The sequence below is a fragment of the Dendronephthya gigantea genome, unplaced genomic scaffold (assembly GCF_004324835.1).
Source record: "Dendronephthya gigantea isolate DGI-Jeju-01 unplaced genomic scaffold, DenGig_1.0 000159F, whole genome shotgun sequence".
Classification (NCBI taxonomy): Eukaryota; Metazoa; Cnidaria; class Anthozoa; order Malacalcyonacea; family Nephtheidae; genus Dendronephthya; species Dendronephthya gigantea.
In genome coordinates this window covers 326,289-349,558 of record NW_021163169.1, presented here as the reverse complement: position 1 = coordinate 349,558, position 23,270 = coordinate 326,289, and the positions used below count along the sequence as shown (strand labels likewise).

Here is a 23,270-nt window from a genome sequence, read left to right as displayed (position 1 = left end):
TTTGTCCACATATAAACTTGTGCCATCAGTGAACGCCTGGCTTCGCTTTCCTGCCATGGATATTTTACTGCACACACTACGATACTGACAGGAAGAAAGCATGCAAACGATAATATCACAATTAGAAAATATATTTTTGCTATCTTTACATTTTGAATAAATTTCATTCGATTTCTGTTATAAACTTGAGCAAAATCCCCGATTGTTTTCTCTGCACCTTTCAAGCAACGGCGCTTTCTCGCGACACGAAATATCGAATAGTAAACAAAAAGCGTTATTAGACAAGCGATGATGACACAAACCATTGTAAAAACTTTTGAGTACCGTGGTTTGTACACCCGACAGGCAAAGTTGGCCGCTCCTAAGAACCAGCAAAGCACACACGCCAACATGAATTTTTTCTTCTTCCTTGAACTTCGTAAGTGCTTCAATGGCCACAGGACAGCTATATATCTTTCGACATTCATGATTAACAACGTCGAGGCTGACATTACAGGAAATATATACAATGACGAGAAGTAGACAATCTTGTACAGACATTTCGGAGAACCAAGCACTTCAGCAATCGCTTGCATTAGAAATAATGGATGCACCAAAGTCACCGTGACCAAATCCACGGAGCACAACACCAGAACTGGAAGGAATTTCATGCTGGAACGAAGCTGCTTCGACATAGAGTATATCACGACCACCAAGGAATTCAATGCACATCCCATGACGAGGAATATGGCATTGATAACGCAAGCAGTGATGGTACTGTTGATATAGATCTCGGACGGTGATTCGACGACGAAAGACACAGGGCATTTAGTTAATATGACTTCATTCCTGGTGAAATTCGATTGATCATACATTATTTGAATATTACCCTCTTCGGCTTTTATCGTATACAAAAAGCAAGTATTGCTTCAGTGCTGCCGATGAGAGCCATTCGGGAGAAGTAGTTGTGCTCGAATATTTATCCATCAGGCAATGGGCGAGGCTGCTGGTACTACCTCCGCACGGCTAAATATAAACCAGGAAAATTATTGTAACACTATAGAAATTAGGGACTTAAAATAGCCACATGTAATTTATTTGTTATCGAGACTGCTTATTGCCTTATATCACCCCGCTTAGCCGAGATTAACAAAGCGTGAAATGACGCTGAGATATTGGAATGAGTATAACATGACCTTGCCCGTATTGCAGTCATCCCCACAATAACACACATGGCCTATAGTTTGGTTTTATAAAGACTTATTTTCATACCTCAAAGTGAGTTTGCGTTTTGGCGAGCCAGGCCCATGTAAACAACCCTTATCCATGCACTTTTCTATCACATATATATCTACGAGTATTACTATACAAAAAGAGGAAAGATGTAATTTAAAATGGTCGCAACCTTGTCTTTGTTCGCTACACTCTTGATCAATAGCGCCGCCTTTTTCTGGTGGCATTTCCGGTGGTCATTTAATTCACACTGCAGGGTATTTTCCGAAGCCGTTTATTCAGCTAGGGGCTCTGAAGGTCTCTTTTTTCTTTAACCTTGGATAACATTAAACTTAAGCTTTCCTGTATTAGTAAGCAAGTTATTCCAAAAAAGAGTTGTATGAATGTGCAGCCAAAATAGTTACGAACACCAGACACACTCAATGATGGAAAATGGACGATTTTTGTAAACATGAAATTCATTTTGCAGTATTAAACATTTTCTGCACCGGCGTTCTTTAAATATTTTATTTAGGAAATATATTCAGGATCGATTAGGGAGACATTAAGTTAGGATAGCATCCTTTGTAATTTTCAAAACAAGGTAAATCGTGATTTTTAGTGTGGTAGACCACCTTAAATCTTAACGGAAATTGTACTCAATGATTAACTTCATGCCGTCAAAATTCTGTCAACACCCTTCATAAATCATTCATTTTCAAGCATAGGGCTGCGCGAGGAAAATTGACCCGGAGAGGGTGTTGTGAGCGTTATTTTTGCGGCCAAATATAGGCTGGTCCTTAGGCGTTGCCGATTAAAAACTGAAATCATCAGTGGACAATCTTTCGTAATTGTATCTTTTATAAACTGACATTACGAATGCAAAGGATGCATGTAGGGGTGGAGGGGATTCATGGGGACTTTGGTATAGTTTGTTTTAAGAAACTAGAATCTTGAGAAGTCTAGTTAGTCCCGAGGGTCATTGGTAAATTTTTTATTGTTAATTTGACAACCGTTTGTCTGGCAGAAGCAGACGAGAATTTCCTGTTGAGTGCTTGCCAAACAATTATAGCCACTCAGGCTCTCGGTCAAATGTTAAAAGGATAAAGATATGGAAGGAAAACGAGAGAAGTGAGGAAGAAGGAAGTTTCTTCACGTGATCACTATACTGATCTCAAAACTTACGGAATATCATGAAAAATACCCTGTGATATGATTGGTCAAATTTGATGCTTCATCAGTCTTTTTTATTTTGCCTTTTAAAATCCTGATACAACCAACCAACTTTAAAACAACAACTTGCATGTTGATCGAAAAAATTCTCCTAATAGAAAACGCCTCCAAGTACTATTTTTTACTAACTTTGTCTAATTTAGTAAATGTCGAGAAAAAACATTAGTCAAAGTAACCATATTCATGATAGATTGGTCACCGCTATTACAATGAGGTTCCCAATGGGGTGGAACATATTTCATACATGTCCAATACTGTCGCATGCATACGGATCGACAACCTTTTTCACCATTCGTAAACTACATTTTCGTTTCGTGACACTTTTCACGGATCGATACTGCAGGTAAAACGGGACATACAAACGGACTGAATCCCGACTGACGTACGAACCGTACGAATGGAAAAAACCCAGTTACCATTTGTAAATTTATTAACGAGTGCGCTCCTTTGGAGTACGATATCCGCATACACGCACGAAACGACTGTCGATTCCTTCAATCCGTACCAACCGTACGAATGAAAAACGTTCATATACCAATCGTAAAAAATTCATCACAGCACCGTTTCCGCTATACGTCTAACCCCCTGTGGAGTACCATATCCCCATACACGAAACGACTGTCGATTCGTACCATCCGTACCAACCGTACGAATGGAAAACGTGCATTTTCCAATCGTAAATAACACCGTTTCCGCTATACGCTTAGATCCCTTTTGAGGACGATACCAATACACGAGTTTTTAAAACAACTCGCTAGATATCGCTTCAATATATTTTACCCAAGATATGCCTTATTAATTAAATAGACTATTTACTGATATATAATATTCCTCGTTCTCAAGAAAAACACGAGCAATATAACATGTTGTTATTAAAAGCCGCAATTAAGATATCACTGCAATATATATAGCGCACAAGATATGCATATCTATCAGTAAAATAGAACACTATATAGGTATATGTAGCATTCCTCGTTCTCAAGACAAAAACGAGCAATATACGCGCATTCTCGATAAAAGCGACCAAACACAAGCATTCTCGATAAAACCTGCATGCAATGTTCCCCTGCATGCAATAACTGTATATGCGTCATACATCACAAAGCTTTACTTTACTAAATACATGCATGCAGCACTCAAGATAACTGCCTGTATTTGCCTGTATATGAGTGTTAGTTTTTATATGTAGCTAACATTCCTCGTTCTCAAAAAAACCCCAGAAACGATTAAATAGTGCATGTATATTTTTAATGGAAAACTTTCATTTACCAGCCGCTATACGCATAGACATAGATTCCCTTGGAGTATGAAATCAAAACACGCATTGCTAAAAACCCCGCTAGATATCACTTCAATGTAATATTATGGTACTCAAGATATTCCTATCAATACAATAGTCTAATTATATATGATATTCCTTCGTTCTCAAGAAAAATACGAGCAATATAACACGCGTTGTTATTAAAATCCGCAAAATGTTAATGCATTATATATAGCACACAACTTCACAAGATATGTATTAATAAAATAGAGATGTCTTTAATTTAAAGACAAAACGTTAGAAATGTATTTTTTTAAACTCTGAATTGTTTTGATGGCTTTCATGATTTTATAATTATGTTGGGCTCTCATATTTATCATAAGAACTCGTTTTCCGCCTGGCAAATCTCTAGCTACGATATTAAAATAGACTTGTTATATGTAGCTACTATAGCGACGAAACAATCCATTCGAAAATGACATAAGGAGGGCAGCCGTTACTGAAAAGGAACAGCGTTAATTTAAACGTATCTTTATCACAAATTGTTTTCGATCGACACCTTTTCGGGGACAAACCTTAGTCGCATCACTCGCATGGTGTTAAATTACTTCATTTACAAATGGACAAAAATCTGTTTACGGATCGTAAACGAACAGTCCATTTGATACCAATGGTACGGATCGACAAGCTTTTCAGAGGCCTATCCTAGACACATCTTCCCTATATTTACGAATTGAAACAGTCTGTTTACGGATCGTAAACGAACAGTCCATTCGACACCAATGGTACGGATCAACAACTTTTTCATAGCCCTATCCTAGAAACATCATGCCCTATTTACGAATCGACACACTCTGTTTACGGATCGTAAACGAACAGTCCATTCGATACCAATGGTACGGATCGACAAGCTTTTGAGAACCCTGTCCTAGACACATCATGCCCTATTTACGAATCGACACAGTTTGTTTACGGATCGTAAACGAACAGTCCATTCGATACCAATGGTACGGATCGACAAGCTTTTGAGAGCCCTGTCCTAGACACATCTTCCCTATTTACGAATCGACACACTCTGTTTACGGATCGTAAACGAACAGTCTATTTGATACCAATGGTACGGATCGACAAACTTTTCAGAGGCCTACCCTAGACACATCTTCCCTATATTTACAAATCGACACAGTCTGTTTACGGATCGTAAACGAACAGTCCATTCGACACCAATGGTACGGATCGACAACTTTTTCAGAGCCCTATCCTAGACACATCATGCCCTATTTACGAATCGACACACTCTGTTTACGGATCGTAAACAAGCAGTCCATTTGATACCAATGGTACGGATCGACAAGCTTTTGAGAGCCCTGTCCTAGACACATCATGCCTATTTACGAATCGACACAGTTTGTTTACGGATCGTAAACGAACAGTCCATTCGATACCAATGGTACGGATCGACAAGCTTTTGAGAGCCCTGTCCTAGACACATCTTCCCTATTTACGAATCGACACACTCTGTTTACGGATCGTAAACGAACAGTCCATTTGATACCAATGGTACGGATCGACAAACCTTTCAGAGGCCTATCCTAGACACATGTTCCCTATATTTACAAATCGACACAGTCTGTTTACGGATCGTAAACGAAGAGTCCATTCGACACCAATGGTACGGATCGACAACTTTTTCAGAGCCCTATCCTAGACACATCATGCCCTATTTACGAATCGACACACTCTGTTTACGGATCGTAAACAAACAGTCCATTTGATACCAATGGTACGGATCGACAAGCTTTTCAGAGGCCTATCCTAGACACATCTTCCCTATATTTACGAATTGAAACAGTTTGTTTACGGATCGTAAACGAACAGTCCATTCGACACCAATGGTACGGATCCACAACTTTTTCAGAGCCCTATCCTAGACACATCATGCCCTATTTACGAATCGACACACCTGTTTACGGATCGTAAACGAGTCCATTCGATACCAATGGTACGGATCGACAAGCTTTTGAGAGCCCTGTCCTAGACACATCTTCCCTATTTACGAATCGACACACTCTGTTTACGGATCGTAAACGAACAGTCCATTTGATACCAATGGTACGGATCGACAAGCTTTTGAGAGCCCTGTCCTAGACACATCTTCCCTATTTACGAATCGACACACTCTGTTTACGGATCGTAAACGAACAGTCCATTTGATACCAATGGTACGGATCGACAAACTTTTCAGAGGCCTATCCTAGACACATCTTCCCTATATTTACAAATCGACACAGTCTGTTTACGGATCGTAAACGAACAGTCCATTCGACACCAATGGTACGGATCGACAACTTTTTAGAGCCCTATCCTAGACACATCATGCCCTATTTACGAATCGACACACTCTGTTTACGGATCGTAAACAAACAGTCCATTTGATACCAATGGTACGGATCGACAAGCTTTGAGAGCCCTGTCCTAGACACATCATGCCCTATTTACGAATCGACACAGTTTGTTTACGGATCGTAAACGAACAGTCCATTCGATACCAATGGTACGGATCGACAAGCTTTTGAGAGCCCTGTCTAGACACATCTTCCCTATTTACGAATCGACACACTCTGTTTACGGATCGTAAACGAACAGTCCATTTGATACCAATGGTACGGATCGACAAACTTTTCAGAGGCCTATCCTAGACACATCTTCCCTATATTTACAAATCGACACAGTCTGTTTACGGATCGTAAACGAACAGTCCATTCGACACCAATGGTACGGATCGACAACTTTTTCAGAGCCCTATCCTAGACACATCATGCCCTATTTACGAATCGACACACTCTGTTTACGGATCGTAAACAAACAGTCCATTTGATACCAATGGTACGGATCGACAAGCTTTTGAGAGCCCTGTCCTAGACACATCATGCCCTATTTACGAATCGACACAGTTTGTTTACGGATCGTAAACGAACAGTCCATTCGATACCAATGGTACGGATCGACAAGCTTTTGAGAGCCCTGTCCTAGACACATCTTCCCTATTTACGAATCGACACACTCTGTTTACGGATCGTAAACGAACAGTCCATTTGATACCAATGGTACGGATCGACGAGCTTTTGAGAGCCCTGTCCTAGACACATCTTCCCTATTTACGAATCGACACACTCTGTTTACGGATCGTAAACGAACAGTCCATTTGATACCAATGGTACGGATCGTCAAACTTTTCAGACGCCTACCCTAGACACATCTTCCCTATATTTACAAATCGACACAGTCTGTTTACGGATCGTAAACGAACAGTCCATTTGATACCAATGGTACGGATCGACAAACTTTTCAGAGGCCTATCCTAGACACATCTTCCCTATATTTACAAATCGACACAGTCTGTTTACGGATCGTAAACGAACAGTCCATTCGACACCAATGGTACGGATCGACAACTTTTTCAGAGCCCTATCCTAGACACATCATGCCCTATTTACGAATCGACACACTCTGTTTACGGATCGTAAACAAACAGTCCATTTGATACCAATGGTACGGATCGACAAGCTTTTGAGAGCCCTGTCCTAGACACATCATGCCTTTTCAGAGCCCTATCCTAGACACATCATGCCCTATTTACGAATCGACACACTCTGTTTACGGATCGTAAACAAACAGTCCATTTGATACCAATGGTACGGATCGACAAGCTTTTGAGAGCCCTGTCCTAGACACATCATGCCCTATTTACGAATCGACACACTCTGTTTACGGATCGTAAACGAACAGTCCATTCGATACCAATGGTACGGATCGACAAGCTTGTCCTAGACACATCATGCCCTATTTACGAATCGACACAGTTTGTTTACGGATCGTAAACGAACAGTCCATTCGATACCAATGGTACGGATCGAGAAGCTTTTGAGAGCCCTGTCCTAGACACATCTTCCCTATTTACGAATCGACACACTCTGTTTACGGATCGTAAACGAACAGTCCATTTGATACCAATGGTACGGATCGACAAACTTTTCAGACGCCTACCCTAGACACATCTTCCCTATATTTACAAATCGACACAGTCTGTTTACGGATCGTAAACGAACAGTCCATTCGACACCAATGGTACGGATCGACAACTTTTTCAGAGCCCTATCCTAGACACATCATGCCCTATTTACGAATCGACACACTCTGTTTACGGATCGTAAACAAACAGTCCATTTGATACCAATGGTACGGATCGACAAGCTTTTGAGAGCCCTGTCCTAGACACATCATGCCCTATTTACGAATCGACACAGTTTGTTTACGGATCGTAAACGAACAGTCCATTCGATACCAATGGTACGGATCGACAAGCTTTTGAGAGCCCTGTCCTAGACACATCATGCCCTATTTACGAATCGACACACTTTGTTTACGGATCGTAAACGAACAGTCCATTTGATACCAATGGTACGGATCGACAAGCTTTTCAGAGGCCTATCCTAGACACATCTTCCCTATATTTACGAATTGAAACAGTTTGTTTACGGATCGTAAACGAACAGTCCATTCGACACCAATGGTACGGATCGACAACTTTTTCAGAGCCCTATCCTAGACACATCATGCCCTATTTACGAATTGACACACTCTGTTTACGGATCGTAAACGAACAGCCCATTCGATACCAATGGTACGGATCGACAAGCTTTTGAGAGCCCTGTCCTAGACACATCATGCCCTATTTACGAATCGACACAGTTTGTTTACGGATCGTAAACGAACAGTCCATTCGACACCAATGGTACGAATGGCTGCTTACTTCTAACGAATAGAAATGCCTAAACCACTTTACCATCCGTATAAAAAATTTTACGAAACGAACGACCCGTATGCTTGCAACAGTATTGGACAACCATCACATATTTAGTACTTTGCATGTATTGAAAGAATGCATATATAAAGATTGGTTATCTCATTATCTCAGCTTCATTCAACGCGACTGAAATTTGAAGTGTAGAAGAGACCTAACTTATATCATACTTTTATGAAATAAGAACAATACCTTGCGAAGAATTTTTTTTACTTGGAAACTTTCCTGATTTTTTATTCTCAAAGGATCCGACACTGGCTATTGCCTCTCTACCTTAGATTGAAAAGTACTACGAGACGAATTATATTATCGACTAGCTTTAATTCTTCTTCATTTTTTGCTTATTCAGGCCTATATAGCTATATTTAGGGTACAGAGCTTCTCCCTAGCTTACTTTGGTGGAAAAAACGCGTAAAATATTTAACAAAATTTATGAAATTACTTTAAAAGTGTATTTTGACAAGTTGCTCATGACCTAATAACAGCAGCATATTCTGTTAAGGAAGTCAGTGGAGATTAATGTCATATTCATGTAATGACCCGTGAAACGTTTATTATAATCATATTGTATACCCATCTTGAGAAGTCATAGTTGACCTCATGTCGTGACAATCATAACTAAAACTAAATAAGTACTTAAGTTTAAAAGCACTATCGATACTTTGATGATTGATCATTGATGTTTGGTTAGTTGTCATGTTTTTTCAAATTGGCCGCTTTCAACGTTAGGTTTGTTCTCTTTACATGTACCAAAATTGGTATACTTTCCGATGCTTGGATTTGGGTCGAACCAGTTGCACTAAGCGTTCAGTCGCCCGTGTTCAAAGTGACTTGTTCAGAAGGAAAGAATCGTCGCCATATCGTCCAGGCTTCCTTTCTTAGTCTCGCGTTCGCCCAGAAAAACACGAGACAATTGAGCGTAGAGTTCATGCACAAGAAAGTGTTTGTCCACATATAAACTTGTGCCATTTGTAAACGCCTGGCTTCGTTTTCCTGCAATGGATACTTTACCGCATACACTACGATGCTGACCGGAAGAAAGCATATAAACGATAGTACCACTACTATGAAATATATTTTTGCTATTTTTAAGTTGTGAATGAAGTTTATTCGATTTCTGTTGATATCTTGTGCAAAATCCCCGATCATTTCTTCGGAACGTCTCCACGAACGACGCTTCCACGCGACACGAAATATCGAAGAGTAAACAAAAAGAGTTATTAGACAAGAGATGATGACACAAACCATTGTAAGTGCTTGTGAGTACCGTGGTTTGTATACCCGACACGCAAAGTTGGCCACGGCTAAGAACCAGGCAAACGTACATGCAAACATGAATTTTTTCTTTTTGTTTTCAATTTGTAAGTACCACAATGGCCGCACGATAGCTAAATATCTTTCGACATTCATGATTACCAACGTCAAGCCTGACATGATAGGGAATACGTACAATGCCGAGAAAAAGACAACCTTGTACAGACATTTCGGAGAACCAAGCACTTCGGCAATCGTTTGCAATAAGAATAATGGATGCACCAAAGTCACCGTGACCAAATCCACAGAGCATAACACCAGCACTGGTAGGAATGTTAATTTTTCACGAAGCTGCTTCGACATTGAGTAGATCACGACCACCAAAGAATTCAATACGCATCCCATGATGAAGAATATGGCATTTACCACGCAACATGAGATAGCGCTGTTGATAAAGATATCGGACGGTGATTCTACTATATATGATAGTAGACATTTCGTTAATATCACTTTATTCCCAGTCAAATTCGATTGAGAAGACATTGCAAACTTCAGGCTACATGTAAACATGTAAACATTTAAACTTCTCTGATCATAATATACTGTACAAAGAAATCCTGCAGTACCTGCACATCCCGTCGGGAAGCTTGAAATACCGGAACAACTAATATCAGTTAAGTCGTGAACTTCCGCTGAGAGTCATGTGAGGGTATTGTGAGGGATTATATTACTTCCTTATAGCTATTTAACTAGGAACATGAAAGCCATATATATGAAAGCTATTACTATAAAACTTGCCGACAAATAGAGCTGCAAGTATTTTTTATTTCTTGCATTTTAGCCATACATTCATGACTGCGAGTTTAGAATTATTGAAAGAACTGAAAGAAGGTAGATATCGTTGCAACCTTAGACTTTGGGTATCTATTGTTCGCTGATCTCTAAAGCAATAGGACAACCGCTTTGAAACGTTTCTGTGATAAATTCGTTGACACTGGTTATCTGAAGTATTTTACTCAAGGATATAATTATATAGTAGCAAGATTCTCTCAACAAGCTTGAATAATCGATGCTCTCTGTTTCGCTGAAAAATTGGCGTGCAAAATACAAAGAACTATACTTTCAAGTTCATTCATGTCCTTTGCGTTTGGAATATAATACTTTTAAAAAAGTATAATACCAATCGACGGTTTAACCGGATTAGCTCATCATGCAGGTATGTTTAAATTGACACAGCTTTCACCCCTCTTGTCTCTACAGCCTATACAGACCACTAATTTGACGGACTGTAGTGTGATGAAAAGATCCTTTCTTGTGATGAAAGGATATAAGGCGTTGCATAAACTTGATATTTAATTTCCTATTTCCTTCATTTGAGGCGGTTTTTTCCAAATCTCTCGCACGATTTTCCTTTGAATTGTGATCGATCATGTGACAAATGAATCTGTTTTGATCAAATTCTCGGAATATGATCAACATTCAACAACTCCATGCGATTAAAAAATTAATTCGTATTGCAAAAAAATATTGCATTATCTATACTAGGAAACTAGACAAAGAGATCATTATACTTTCGTTACCCTAAGCCAAGTCATCATAGTTATCTTTCAAGAGCCTCTGTCTTAGCTGATTTTTAATTTAAAATTTGGAAAGACAAAGAAACATTTTGCTTCGAACGCCAAATTTCGCGTTGAGCACACAACAGCCTGAAGCTCTTGACCAGGCTGAATTTTTGGATCAATCGAAATTTTGCCTGGTATATACCATGGTCATAAGTCCATATCGTTTAGAGAAAGCCCTAATTTTATTTGCTCGCATTTTTGAAGTATATTGATTTTGACCCCAGCGATCGTAAACAAAGTTCATGTAGTCATGTTGCCATAATCATTGAAAGTTCCGAAACTGACCTAGGGAAAATCTAGGCATGTAACATATGAGCAAATCTCTCGAGAACACAAAGTGAAATTAAACCCGAAAATTGAAAACCATTGACACATTTCATTTCCTCGTGCATTTATAGAACATCATAAAGGTTGTAAATGTCACTTTTTGGGAAGAATACAAGCTCTCGGCTTCACACTCGTCATTGGCCAGCCAGGTCAAACTGTTCTTAGTCTTAATGTGGCAAGTCTTAATGTTGATTGATTTAGAATTTAGATCAAATAGCAACAAGACGTCTTCTTTTCAGTTAAACTATAATCATGAGCGCAAAGCAAATTAATCTATTTTACTTTTTCGAAACTTGGCATTTTACATTTTCAATTTCCTATGATCTCAACAGTAGATATACAATACTTGACAATATTTGCACGTTTTGTGCCAAAGTGATCATTGCAAATAGAATAAAAAACTTTTTAGACTTTTTTCACGAACTTAAATTGCATGCCGTCGGTCTAACACTGAGCTATATTTATATCACTTTTGTAGATACTTCATCTAGGCGCGACTTTAGTTACAACAATGGGGAAATTGAGGAGTAAATATGAGTAAAAAATTATGCAAGTATTTTTAACTGCTATGTTTTGAATAAATCATTTTGTTTAGAATGACTTTAAAGAACAAAAAATCGAATGACACTTGAAGCAACAAAATAATTTTTATAATAATTAAACTAGAGCGTTACTTAAGGTCGCTCCATAGGGTTTTGTAAAAATTCCGGATGGTAGGTTTCTTGTACCGAATTATAAACACCAATATTGTGGCCTGAAGACAATAATACTTTTGGTTATATTGTACAGTACGTTAGGGATAAGAAAATGTTGACGGATTAACTATGAAAGCCGTTGCTATTAGAACATTTCACCGCCACCAATTATCATTAAATTACGATTATTTCCCAAACTCTTCCATATTGAAACGTCATTGTTGCCATGGCAACGGCTTCTATACTTGCCCAATCAACAGTTTCTTATTTCGAACATAGTATTCGATACGTTAAAGCTAATTTTAATCCAATATTGGTGCTTAATTCTATATCATCAAATCAGCGCTTAAAAATGTTCTCAAAACCTTAGGGAGCCATCTTAAACATTAAAGAATTCAACCTACCAGTGATTGTTAGCACTTCACATGTTGGCTTCAGTTCGGCTGTTGTCTTTTAGAATTCGCTTCAACGGGCATACAATTTGGTATTTTGTACTTACGGCCAGGATATGGCTTTCTGTCTTTAATCGTCGCAAACTTCTTGAACAAATTTGATCATAAGCCAAAAGTTTAATGAATAATGTTTCTACCATCATTGAACACAAGTCTGTGTCGAATTTTTACAAATTCTTCAGAACCAAGGCGAAAGGATTGCCCTGACCTCACTTTATGGATAGAAGTTATCACGTATTCAATCGTAGTTTCCACGCTTTGAGGATCTCGAAATCACCTCTTTTTGCTACTCAGAGGCCATGCTTCCTCAAAGGCGAACAAATACTAAATTTAGCCTGAACACGCTAAGTTATCTAAAAGCATTATGTATAGCTAAAGAGATAATTCCTTCCTTCGTTACGCATTCGCTTGATTGAACAACTTAATTCCCTATTTTCATTGCCTCGTTGCTATATCTACGTATACAGGGTGAATAAAAAAAAAGTCCCCGCTATTGAAATGAAGCCTTTGTTGATTTGAATGCATGATCAACGCAGTAGTGTGTAAATAGCATAGTTATTAGGTTGAGGCATTCAAATAAAGCGTCTTGCTTTCAATTGGGTTTATCATAATATTAAGGCAATCAGATTCTAACAAAGGCTTGTTTTCAATAGAGGGGACTTTTTTCTGACACACCCTGTATACAGGGTGTCCCAAAAAAAAAGCAACCACTTAAATATGCAGAACATTAATACAGCTCTAAAGCGCAATAGATAAGCACCTCTGGGAATTGAAAATGGCTCTTAATCCTTCATTTACAATGCTAAAAGTCATTTTAGCTGAACTATGGTGCAAACCCGAACAATATTAATATTCTTGCATATTTAAGTGGTTGCGTTTTTTTTGGACACCCTGTACGTATATACAGGCAGAGTTGGTAGATATGTAAATATTTGGGGCCAAATTGTCATTAGTGCTATGAAGAAAACAAAGAACACAAAAGGCAAAGACAAAGGAAACAAAGTATTAGTGTGGTGTTGTTTGGCCTCAAATATGCAGCTATCTACCAGCCCTGTATACAGGGTGTCTCAAAAAAACAAAAACTATTGAAATCAGCCATAACAATGTAATTGTTAGAGTTTGAATGCCTAAGCACTGAAGATAATTTCACAATAAACACTCGTTGTTTCGCGGTCAGCTATGCAATTTTCTTTGGAAGCAATAACAATGAAAGCTAATTAAATTCAATCATATTCACAATTTCAAATTTTTCGTATTTAGCATTAATTTTTTATAAGTTGCATTAAGGGGCTGTTTACATGAGCCCGAGATTCAACGAAGCGTGACGGGAATTTGAGGTATTGAAATAAATCTTTATGACACCAAACAAGCACATGCTATTGTTGTGGGGATTATACGACTGTCAGGATCATGTTATCTGCGTGATTTCAACAGTTTTCGTTTTTTTTGACACACCCTGTATACAGAGGTCAAAGAGAAAAATGAATTTTATTTTTAAATGTCTTTTGTTCCGGCACAGTTGGTTCCAACTTCGCTTATTATGGTTCGAATCTTGCTTTAGATGTGGGCAACTGCAACTCCATTCTGTTGGAAAGGTGCATCGTATATTACAGTGAAAAGGTTTTTGTGACAGAACAACGGTTATAATAGACCTTTTCGGTAATTACATCACAAGAGTTTAACCGGCTCACAACGTTTTACCACCACCACCAAATGAAATGGATTTCAAGAACCAGCTTAAAGGAAATGGATTTTGAGGTAAAAAAACCACGTTGTAGAACAGTGTTTAAATTTATTTCGCATAAAACATTGCTTTATTTAAATCAGCGTAAAATTTTCGAGGTACTTGTTTACGTATTTTGTAAAATACACTTTCTACAACAACTTTCTGGTTTTTATACAAAATTGATAATTACTTACAATTATTCACCTCAAGCTCGGTGAATACCTCTTCGGTGAATAAACACTTCGACTCCCTTTTCAACTTTTTATTATTCACTGATGAACATCACTCGTGGATTAATCCTGATTTGTAGCTACTTGCCATCGCACGATCACCGATTACAATTATTCATTAGTTAGGCCATCCAACATGGTGCTGTCAATGGCTGCATCATTGTATTAATAGCAGATAATAGACCTTTCTTATAATGACGTCAAACGCAGAAAGTCTGATGTTACACGAAATTTGATTGGCTCCACAAAACTATCAAGCGAATCAAACTTCGTGTGACATCAGACTTTCCGCGTTTGATGTCATTATGAAAAATGTCTATTTAACCGTTATGCAGTGCAAGTATAAATCAGTAATCCCGCACGAGCGATGATTATAATATGCACCCTGTTTAATTGCTTCTTTTATATAGTTTTTTTATATAGGATGACAATGACGTAGCCAGCCTGATGATGTAGTCCGGCTATGCACGTTTTATGAAAAACAGACCTTGGCATACAGCAGGAAAAAATTGTTTGGCTGGCTACGCTTCTGTACAATTACAAAATACTGATATATTAGATTGCGAAATTGTGATCAATTCCATCGATAGAAATCCTTAAGCGTCATCCTGTGTCAATCTTTATGTATGATATTTCTCAGAAATCTTGCAAACTAACCATAAAGCCATGGCAATTCCAATAAGCTATACGGAAAATATGAAGAGAAATATTAAACATATACAGAATATAAATAAATCGTAGTAAAGTAGGTGAAGTGTGTATCAAGCATGAATGACTCCCATTAATCCAAAAAAACCCTCATGAGATCAAATATATTAATTTTAGAAGATGTAATAGACAATTCCCGTATTAGACTAATTTTTTTATGTTGGTAAAAAAAGTATATTCCCGGAAAGAGCATACTAAAGTTAGTAAAATTGCGAAGTTTGGTTGCGAAATGTTGTAAAATGTGGAAAATATAAACTCGCAAAGTTTGCAATTTTCTATACTTTTCTATTGCGTTCGGAAATTGCTACCACATTTGGGCCGAAAATGGTAGCAATTTCAGAACGCGGTGCTTAAACTTTGCGAGTTTATATTTTCCACATTTTACAACATTTCGCAACCAAACTTCGCATGATTTTTACCAATTTTGGTATGCTCTTTCTGGCTGTGGTGATTTTTTTTTTCATTCCCATGCCTAGATAAAAAAATAGTGTAATCCGGGAATTGTCTATTAAGCGAAGCGTGAGGGGATTTTGAGGTATTGACGTACAATAGATAATGAGATGATAATGAAGCTTAATTAGCTTTATCATCTCGTTATCTATTGTTTGAATTGCATTCGACGCGACAAAAATATATGCGACGTATAACCTAGGCCTTATACTCATTATAAACCGGTCATAAAGCACTAGTCTAATTGAACGCAGAACTAATATGAGAGATACAAAATCCCGCCTAGTGGAATACAGGGCTAAGATTTGAGCAAATAAGAATACCAATGCATGCATATGCAGTCGCCAGAGGATGTGTATTGATTGAAGAGAAATTATTTCCACTTTACCTCTACTAATGTTATAACTGCCGCAACAACTGCCAGAATTACCAAATCGTCACTTGCCTTGTCCTTTATAGCGGAATAACATCCCTGACACAAGAAACATAGAACGGTTATTTGGTTCATACATGTGTCCACAGAGCTTTGCATGGTTATATATACATTAAGTGCGCTCTTGCAATATATGAAATATCACATCATCTTTTTATTACACTGCGTCTTGGACTGCAAAGTTTTTCACCAAATCGATTGTTACAAACTCCAGGAACTTTTTGATACAACGAAGAACTATTATATCGGAGTGCTGTAATCTCAGTTAATTTTATGTTCGTTAATTTGCTTTTAAATAGTTTGTAAAAGTAAGTAAAATTTCATATCGGCATTGAGTAAACAAGGTTGAAGTTTCTTTGTAACATGATTCATGGACTTTCCTGCATGCTGATGAAGAACACGTTGTTACCTTATCGGCGTTTGGTTCACAACTTTTTGGGCTTGTTACGTTGAATTGCCTGTTTCTTGCATGTCTATAGTCTTTTCCACCATTAACTCCACAACATGATAACTAGAATAGTTCAAAAACACTTGCAGTCCAGTATCAATAATGAAAGAAAAAGGATATAATTATATTAAAGCTGAACGTTGAAAATTTGTACCTGAACTTGTATTTCATCCCAAGAATTTCTAAGATTTTCGTCAGCGTAATATTCCACTAATGTCCCATTCATACAAACTTTCAGTTCATTTCCCATCTAATCAAAATCAAATAATTAATCAAGTAATAACTAAGGTGATTTAAATAAATATTTTTACAAAAAACACTGTAACCGTTGTTATTTTTTTAGCTAGCTGAGATCGTCAGACTGTCTATGCTACTGGGTGTTATGTTATCTTTGGTACAAAAGCCGGTGATGTGGAAGAAAAGTTTTTTAAAAAGTGCAAATGATTATTAAATCTTGCAATTTCTTTTTTTCTCTCTTCGATTCCCAGCTCTCCTATACTAGTTGCAGTTGCAACTCTACACCATAACCAACCCTTCTCAAGTATTAGCTTCTCATGCACCTCTCGATTTCCTTTTTTACTGTTTACAAAAATTCTTTCCTAGTTTTGCTTGTGTGAATGCATGTGCATGCTAACGCGCCATTATGCACCCCATTATCAACTGATCATGAAATAATAGTTTTCGGGAGAATACGTACTTGCAAAACACTAATAAATTACACTTTTTGAAACAAAGAAGGTTTTAGACAAAAAGACATTGAAACAGGTCTGCGAAACAGCTATATCACAGAATACCTATCAGAAGTAGAACTCCTGGAGCCGGTTGTTCGAAAGGCGTTTAGCTTAAACGGTGGATAAGTTCAAAAATGGAAAACAAAATTATCTATTTATTGAACAACTGAGCTGAAATATTTTGATGTAAATAGTTTAATTTTGAATGAAAGTACACATTGAATGCATAAGAAGCAGGTTCAGTCATTCACAAGATCTATGAGAGTATTTTTAAACCTTGGCTTATCCACCGTTTAAGCTAAACGCCTTTCGAACAACCGACCCCAGTACTTTTTTCGTAAATGTGGTTCGTGATGATTCGTCATTTAGCAAGTGCATTTTTTTGAGGTAGTCACCTCCCTGCCAATACTAAAAATGCGCTGATTTTAGACATTGGCAGGGGGGTGACATCTCAAAAAAATGCACTTGCTAAGTGACGAATCATGACGAATCACACTTACGAAAAAATAGTATAGAGTTATTCTTCTGATAGGTATTCTGTGGCTATAAGATGTATAATGAATATAGCCATCTTACCTCTGTTTTGTAAACCGCGCTTAAAATACCAATCGTCACTTCGATCAAGAACAAAGTAAATAAACAGCAAATAAACTGCAAAGAAATTCACCCGAATTATCAAGTTGACTATAATGACAATCGTTTATAACTATATAATACATTCATGCAGGAATCACTTATCAAAATGGTTGATTACTTCCCCACGTGTAGAAAATAGATATGAAGTTTTCATATATCTTACCGAAAGAAGAAGGGATCTGCTTTCTCTCAGGGTTCCGATTAAACCAAGACCAGAGACGATGATTATAAACAAACCCGAAGCAATGGTGATGTAAGATGCTGCATGATAATCAAACTTATCACAAACTTCCAGGTACAATAAACGATCTTTTCTGTCTACACGGACTATTATCCCGGCTACCAGCACGCCAACTCCACAAAGCTATATAACAATTAACCACATACAGAGCAAGTGTAAGGATTAGTTCTATAAAATTTTTTCTTTTATAAAAATAACCGCTAAAAAAATTTTTTTGCTGAACGAAGAGAAGCGCATGAAACTCCGTAATGCGTAAGTCAGGATCCACGCATACGGAGCCTGCTGTCCATAAACACCCGCATCCCCCCCCCTCCTCTTTAGGAAAAGACATTTCTAAACCTCTCCGGCCTACCAACTCAAATGTTAGTGAGTTTAAGCAAGTGACGTTTTTGACAACATGCACGTACGTTGACCGAAAGTAAAGCTTTTGTTTTCACCAATCCCAATCCTTGACCCAGTCTTTTCACGTTACTCGTTCCGTTTGGGTTGTCAAAAACGTCATTTGCTTAAGCTCACCGTTGTGATTCTATCGTGGTTAGCAACTAAAGTTGTTCAGCGCGTTTTCAACATTAAACTAGATGGAGAGGGGGGGGGAGGTTGTTAGAAATTTCATTTTTGTGAATTAACTATCCTTAGCCGAATCTGTCTCAACGGTTTTGTCCAAGAATGTAGGAATTTTTTTGCAACCACAGTTTTTTGTTCGCCTACTTTTTCGTTTTTTCTACATGAATATTCCATCTATTCGAGAAACAGATGTTTCAATTTTCTTTCTCATTTTTATTGTGACGCATATTTAAATATCGCTTTATGTCAAACACATTGCATGGTCCACGCCCACTTGTAAAAATAAAATTATGTAGTACTAATTCTGATTTTGGCAGGTAAACTTGCACATAAACAGAATATAGAAATCTCTTCTTAATCTTTTCAACCGGCCTCGACATGTGCACTAATGTTTAAATAGATAATAGATTTTAAAAAACTTACAAAAAACACGACGTTGAATGCCATCATGAGATATCGGAGAAAGTTATATGTACTGGCCATCTTTGTTCTGTAAATCATCATAAATAGTAATTATTATTGGTCTTTACTATAAACATCTCCGTTACAACGTGCAGGCTGAGCCTTCCTGAGAGGGTGGGTTGGTGCGAGGGTGCATATATCACACATCGCCTTATTCCTGATTGATTTATTTTAAACATTGTTCGTATTTTTTGATGGTTTCTACGTTTATATGTATACTTGGGGTTTGAAAACATTTTCGCCTGGCCCCAATCATGGTGGTGAGTCGCAAACATGACCTTCCTCGGCGAGTTTTTGGAGGAGGGGCGGTAAAGTTGTATTTCGATGTAGAAGAAACAATTGTAGATATCAAAGTGAGAAAATGATACTCGTAGCAAACGAGTCATGATTGCAGGTCTCACGCTTTTCCTTCAGGGAACGAGGCGAATGTTTTTAGTGAAAGACTTCGATAACCGACTCGCAGAATATTAGCCGGTTGCCCTGTTTATATATGCATCGTAATAATTATGCTGGTGTGAAATATGCAGCTTAAAAATAGTTGTCATGCATTGGCCCTGTCAGAAATAGCTCTCAGTAAAGCACTATATTAAATGTAGTGAATGTTCGTATTTTCTACCGAAAGAGCAAACCAGCTCAGCTGAAGACATCGATGCTGTGAAATCGTATGAAAATAATTATACCGCGTCGACAAAACACCCGCCACCGACGGGAGCTACTTGACATCATACGAGCCGAGATGCCATGCACTATATACCACCAATATATAAATATATTTCTATACATTTGTGATTTCATTTGTGTACATTGACGCGATAAACATCAGCGTCCTTTCACAATATCGAAGGTATCTCGTGGAATTCATTAATTCAGCGTATCAAAATTTTCACTTTCCAATCGTACCATGCAATGTATTTGTGCGGAAACAAAGCAATCATATGAAAGGCTGGTTTACACGATGCCATTTTTCTCACAACTTCCAATTAACGCAGCAGTTATTTAGTCAAAAGCTTTCGAGAACATGTGTGGAGTGTAAAAGGGTTTCGAATTCGGTAGTTGCCAAGTTCACATCTCTTAAAAGTATAGAATTGCATGTTAATTGCAAGATAGTTTACATTGTTCAACTCAAATCTTTCAGAATATATAGAGCCATTAGAGGTTACTTCATGGTTGGCGAGTTTACGCGTACGTTTTTTATGCACGAGTTGTGAAGGATCGCAAAACGAACGGGTGAGTGTAGCGAACAAGTGAGTTTGCGATCCTTCACAACGAGTTCATAATAAAAATCGTACAAACGAGCCAACCATGAAGTAATTTGTTTATTAAACGTGTATAAAGATCAATTTGACAACAATATGTTTTTAATATGCAAAAACACAGCGAGCAACAAAAATCGAAATTTTATGCATCAAAACATATTTATTAATTATGCAGTTTCTTTGTAATTGTGTTCAATAGAAGTTAGATATTCTTTCGCTAATTCCGAAAGATTTCAGAATGTGCTGAATGTGAAAACATCTTGAATATGAGAATTATGTTTTGAATCTCACTCCTATATTTCGACGCCATCTTGAAAGAAAATGTGAACAAATTGCCGCCAAAATGACATACGACAATATTTGACGTGTGAAGAATATCGTACGTCCAATCAAAAGCCGTGTATGGCATTTTTTCACACGTGATAAACATCGTACGTCCAATCGAATTGCATGAAATTAATTTACACAGTGAAGTACGATTTTTATTTCATCATTCTGCTGTGCATAAATCTCTTGATCTATACACGTATAATAAAATAATTCGTCGGACAATGATAATACAGTATATATATTTTGGTGTAGTTATGCATGATCAAATTTTCATTCATGCTTTGGGTATAAATATTTTTCCGTTTATTTTGGATGTTAATTATAGAATTTTGCGAATCATATCTTTTAAAAGTGTCTCAGTATAATGGCGACAACCGAACCATTAATTTATTACAATTAAGTGAATTGATCAGTCAATTTCCCGTAGGTGTTCAAAATTTCCTTCCGAACAAAAATAGATCACTCAAAACATTGACAAACCATTTTTGCTGTATGTAATTCAAAGTAATGTTGGGTCACATTGTCGGGGCAAGAAGGAAATTTTCAATGAAAATTCTAGAATAACAGCCTATTTAATTGTACAAAATTTAAAACAACGACGATCTTTTTGAAGAGATATTAAGTTAATAATATCATGTCTGATTCATCGTTTCTCTCTTATTGTTGATCCGCTAAAGCCTCGATGAGGTCATTTTATTAATTTTTCCGTTTTTACATTTAATTGAAGTTTCTCAAGCACCAACTTCCGTCGACAATACACACTATGAATACATGCAAAACTATTCCTTAGACTTTGTCCTTATACTATACTACAACTCCTGAATTGTCGCGTTTTGCAACAGCCGCTAATCAATATATTCCTTTAAAGCCTTACGCTATTTGATTCAGTTTGCTATATAGAGACATCATTGGTAAGGTCTGTGAAATGTCAGTATATTTGGTCGAAGATTCAGTGGCATAGCCATAAGTCATATCTATTAATATCTCAATTTTTTCCCCGAATCATCTCGAAAAGGTGTAGGAAATTTTCCAAATAACATATATAGTTTCTCATTTTGCCGCCAGTAAAAGCTGCGAACAGTCCAGTATTTGAAAAAACTGTATCTGTTAAACAGTCTGTATTTATTAGCAACGAGTTAAACATAAGCAAAATGATGTCATTGTCTTTTCAAAAGTAACCTGAGTCGCTTGCATTGGGTTTTCCAACACCTATAGGCGTAGAAATTACGTTAACTTTATTCTTACTGACACTGTATTCCCTTTGTCTTCCGAAAAACCTTGCACGCAGTCTTCAATTAAGCTCTGTATTCAAGTCAAGTTTAACTCTCTGACTCTAATCAGTCTGAAGTAATTTGCAGATTTTATACAGTTTATTATATTTATTAGTAAACTGAAATGCTGATTGCTGTAGATTATTGAGTCTATTGTTTATGGCAACGTGCAAGAATGAATCTATACACAATATTGGTAACAGCATTTATACCTACAGTTAACTCAGTTAATCGACGTGTACATTTTATTATTTTCAACTTTAATTACATCTCAGCTATACTGAAAAATAAGGGAAATGTTTATAGAATAAATTTAATCGAGACCACTGATGGAAAAACGTTGAATCCATAATATTGTGTTACATAAGCGATGAATGAAAATCGAGACAGTGTCAGGCGACTATACGTACTCTAGAAACTTAGCAAAATCATTATTGAAACAAGTTTGCTGTGCTTACCTGTGTCAGCCGGTCAGGCGATGTTTAATGTATGTAAATGTATGACTTCTGTTCTATTTTATTCGCTGAAGGTGATCAATGTCGTCGAGTCGTCAGCTCTCGTTGAGATTACGTTCGTTTTCCCACGAAGTTTACAAGCCCAAAACCAACCCAATATACTTGATGTGTACCCGTTTCCGTGTGCTAAATGATGCTGTTAAAAGATTAAATATGTTAAATATGCGAAAAGTCAAGTTGTTCACACTACAAGAGAAGTGCTTCCCACGCCTCACTGGGTAACTTCTGTTGACACATTTCTTTCAATTTTGCCACGGGATCTTATAAACTTACGTTGAAAGAGAAAAGGAAAGAAATGAACGCATGCTACAGAAATATTATTGTCATAGAATAAGAGATATGACTAGAACGGCGCTACCTTGTCAATATT

At 37.3% G+C, this 23,270-nt stretch overlaps 2 protein-coding genes across 2 annotated transcripts; both read right to left on the bottom strand.

Annotated features, from left to right (window-relative positions):
- Positions 1-8,867: 8,867 nt before the first annotated feature.
- LOC114537530 lies at positions 8,868-10,354 on the bottom strand. Its single transcript, XM_028558578.1, has one exon. It carries the CDS (start codon positions 10,344-10,346, stop codon positions 9,357-9,359), a length of 990 nt encoding a protein of 329 aa, XP_028414379.1. The 5' UTR covers positions 10,347-10,354; the 3' UTR covers positions 8,868-9,356.
- Positions 10,355-15,094: 4,740 nt separating this feature from the next.
- LOC114537527 (leukocyte surface antigen CD53-like) lies at positions 15,095-23,042 on the bottom strand. The gene is made up of 8 exons (XM_028558572.1): positions 22,844-23,042; positions 19,490-19,556; positions 18,425-18,625; positions 18,202-18,276; positions 17,049-17,144; positions 16,856-16,957; positions 16,402-16,485; positions 15,095-15,538 (listed from the first exon to the last, which is right to left on the bottom strand). The coding sequence occupies exons 2-8, from the start codon at positions 19,547-19,549 to the stop codon at positions 15,476-15,478; spliced, it is 681 nt and encodes a 226-aa protein (XP_028414373.1). The 5' UTR covers positions 19,550-19,556; positions 22,844-23,042; the 3' UTR covers positions 15,095-15,475.
- Between the last annotated feature and the right edge of the window lie 228 nt (positions 23,043-23,270).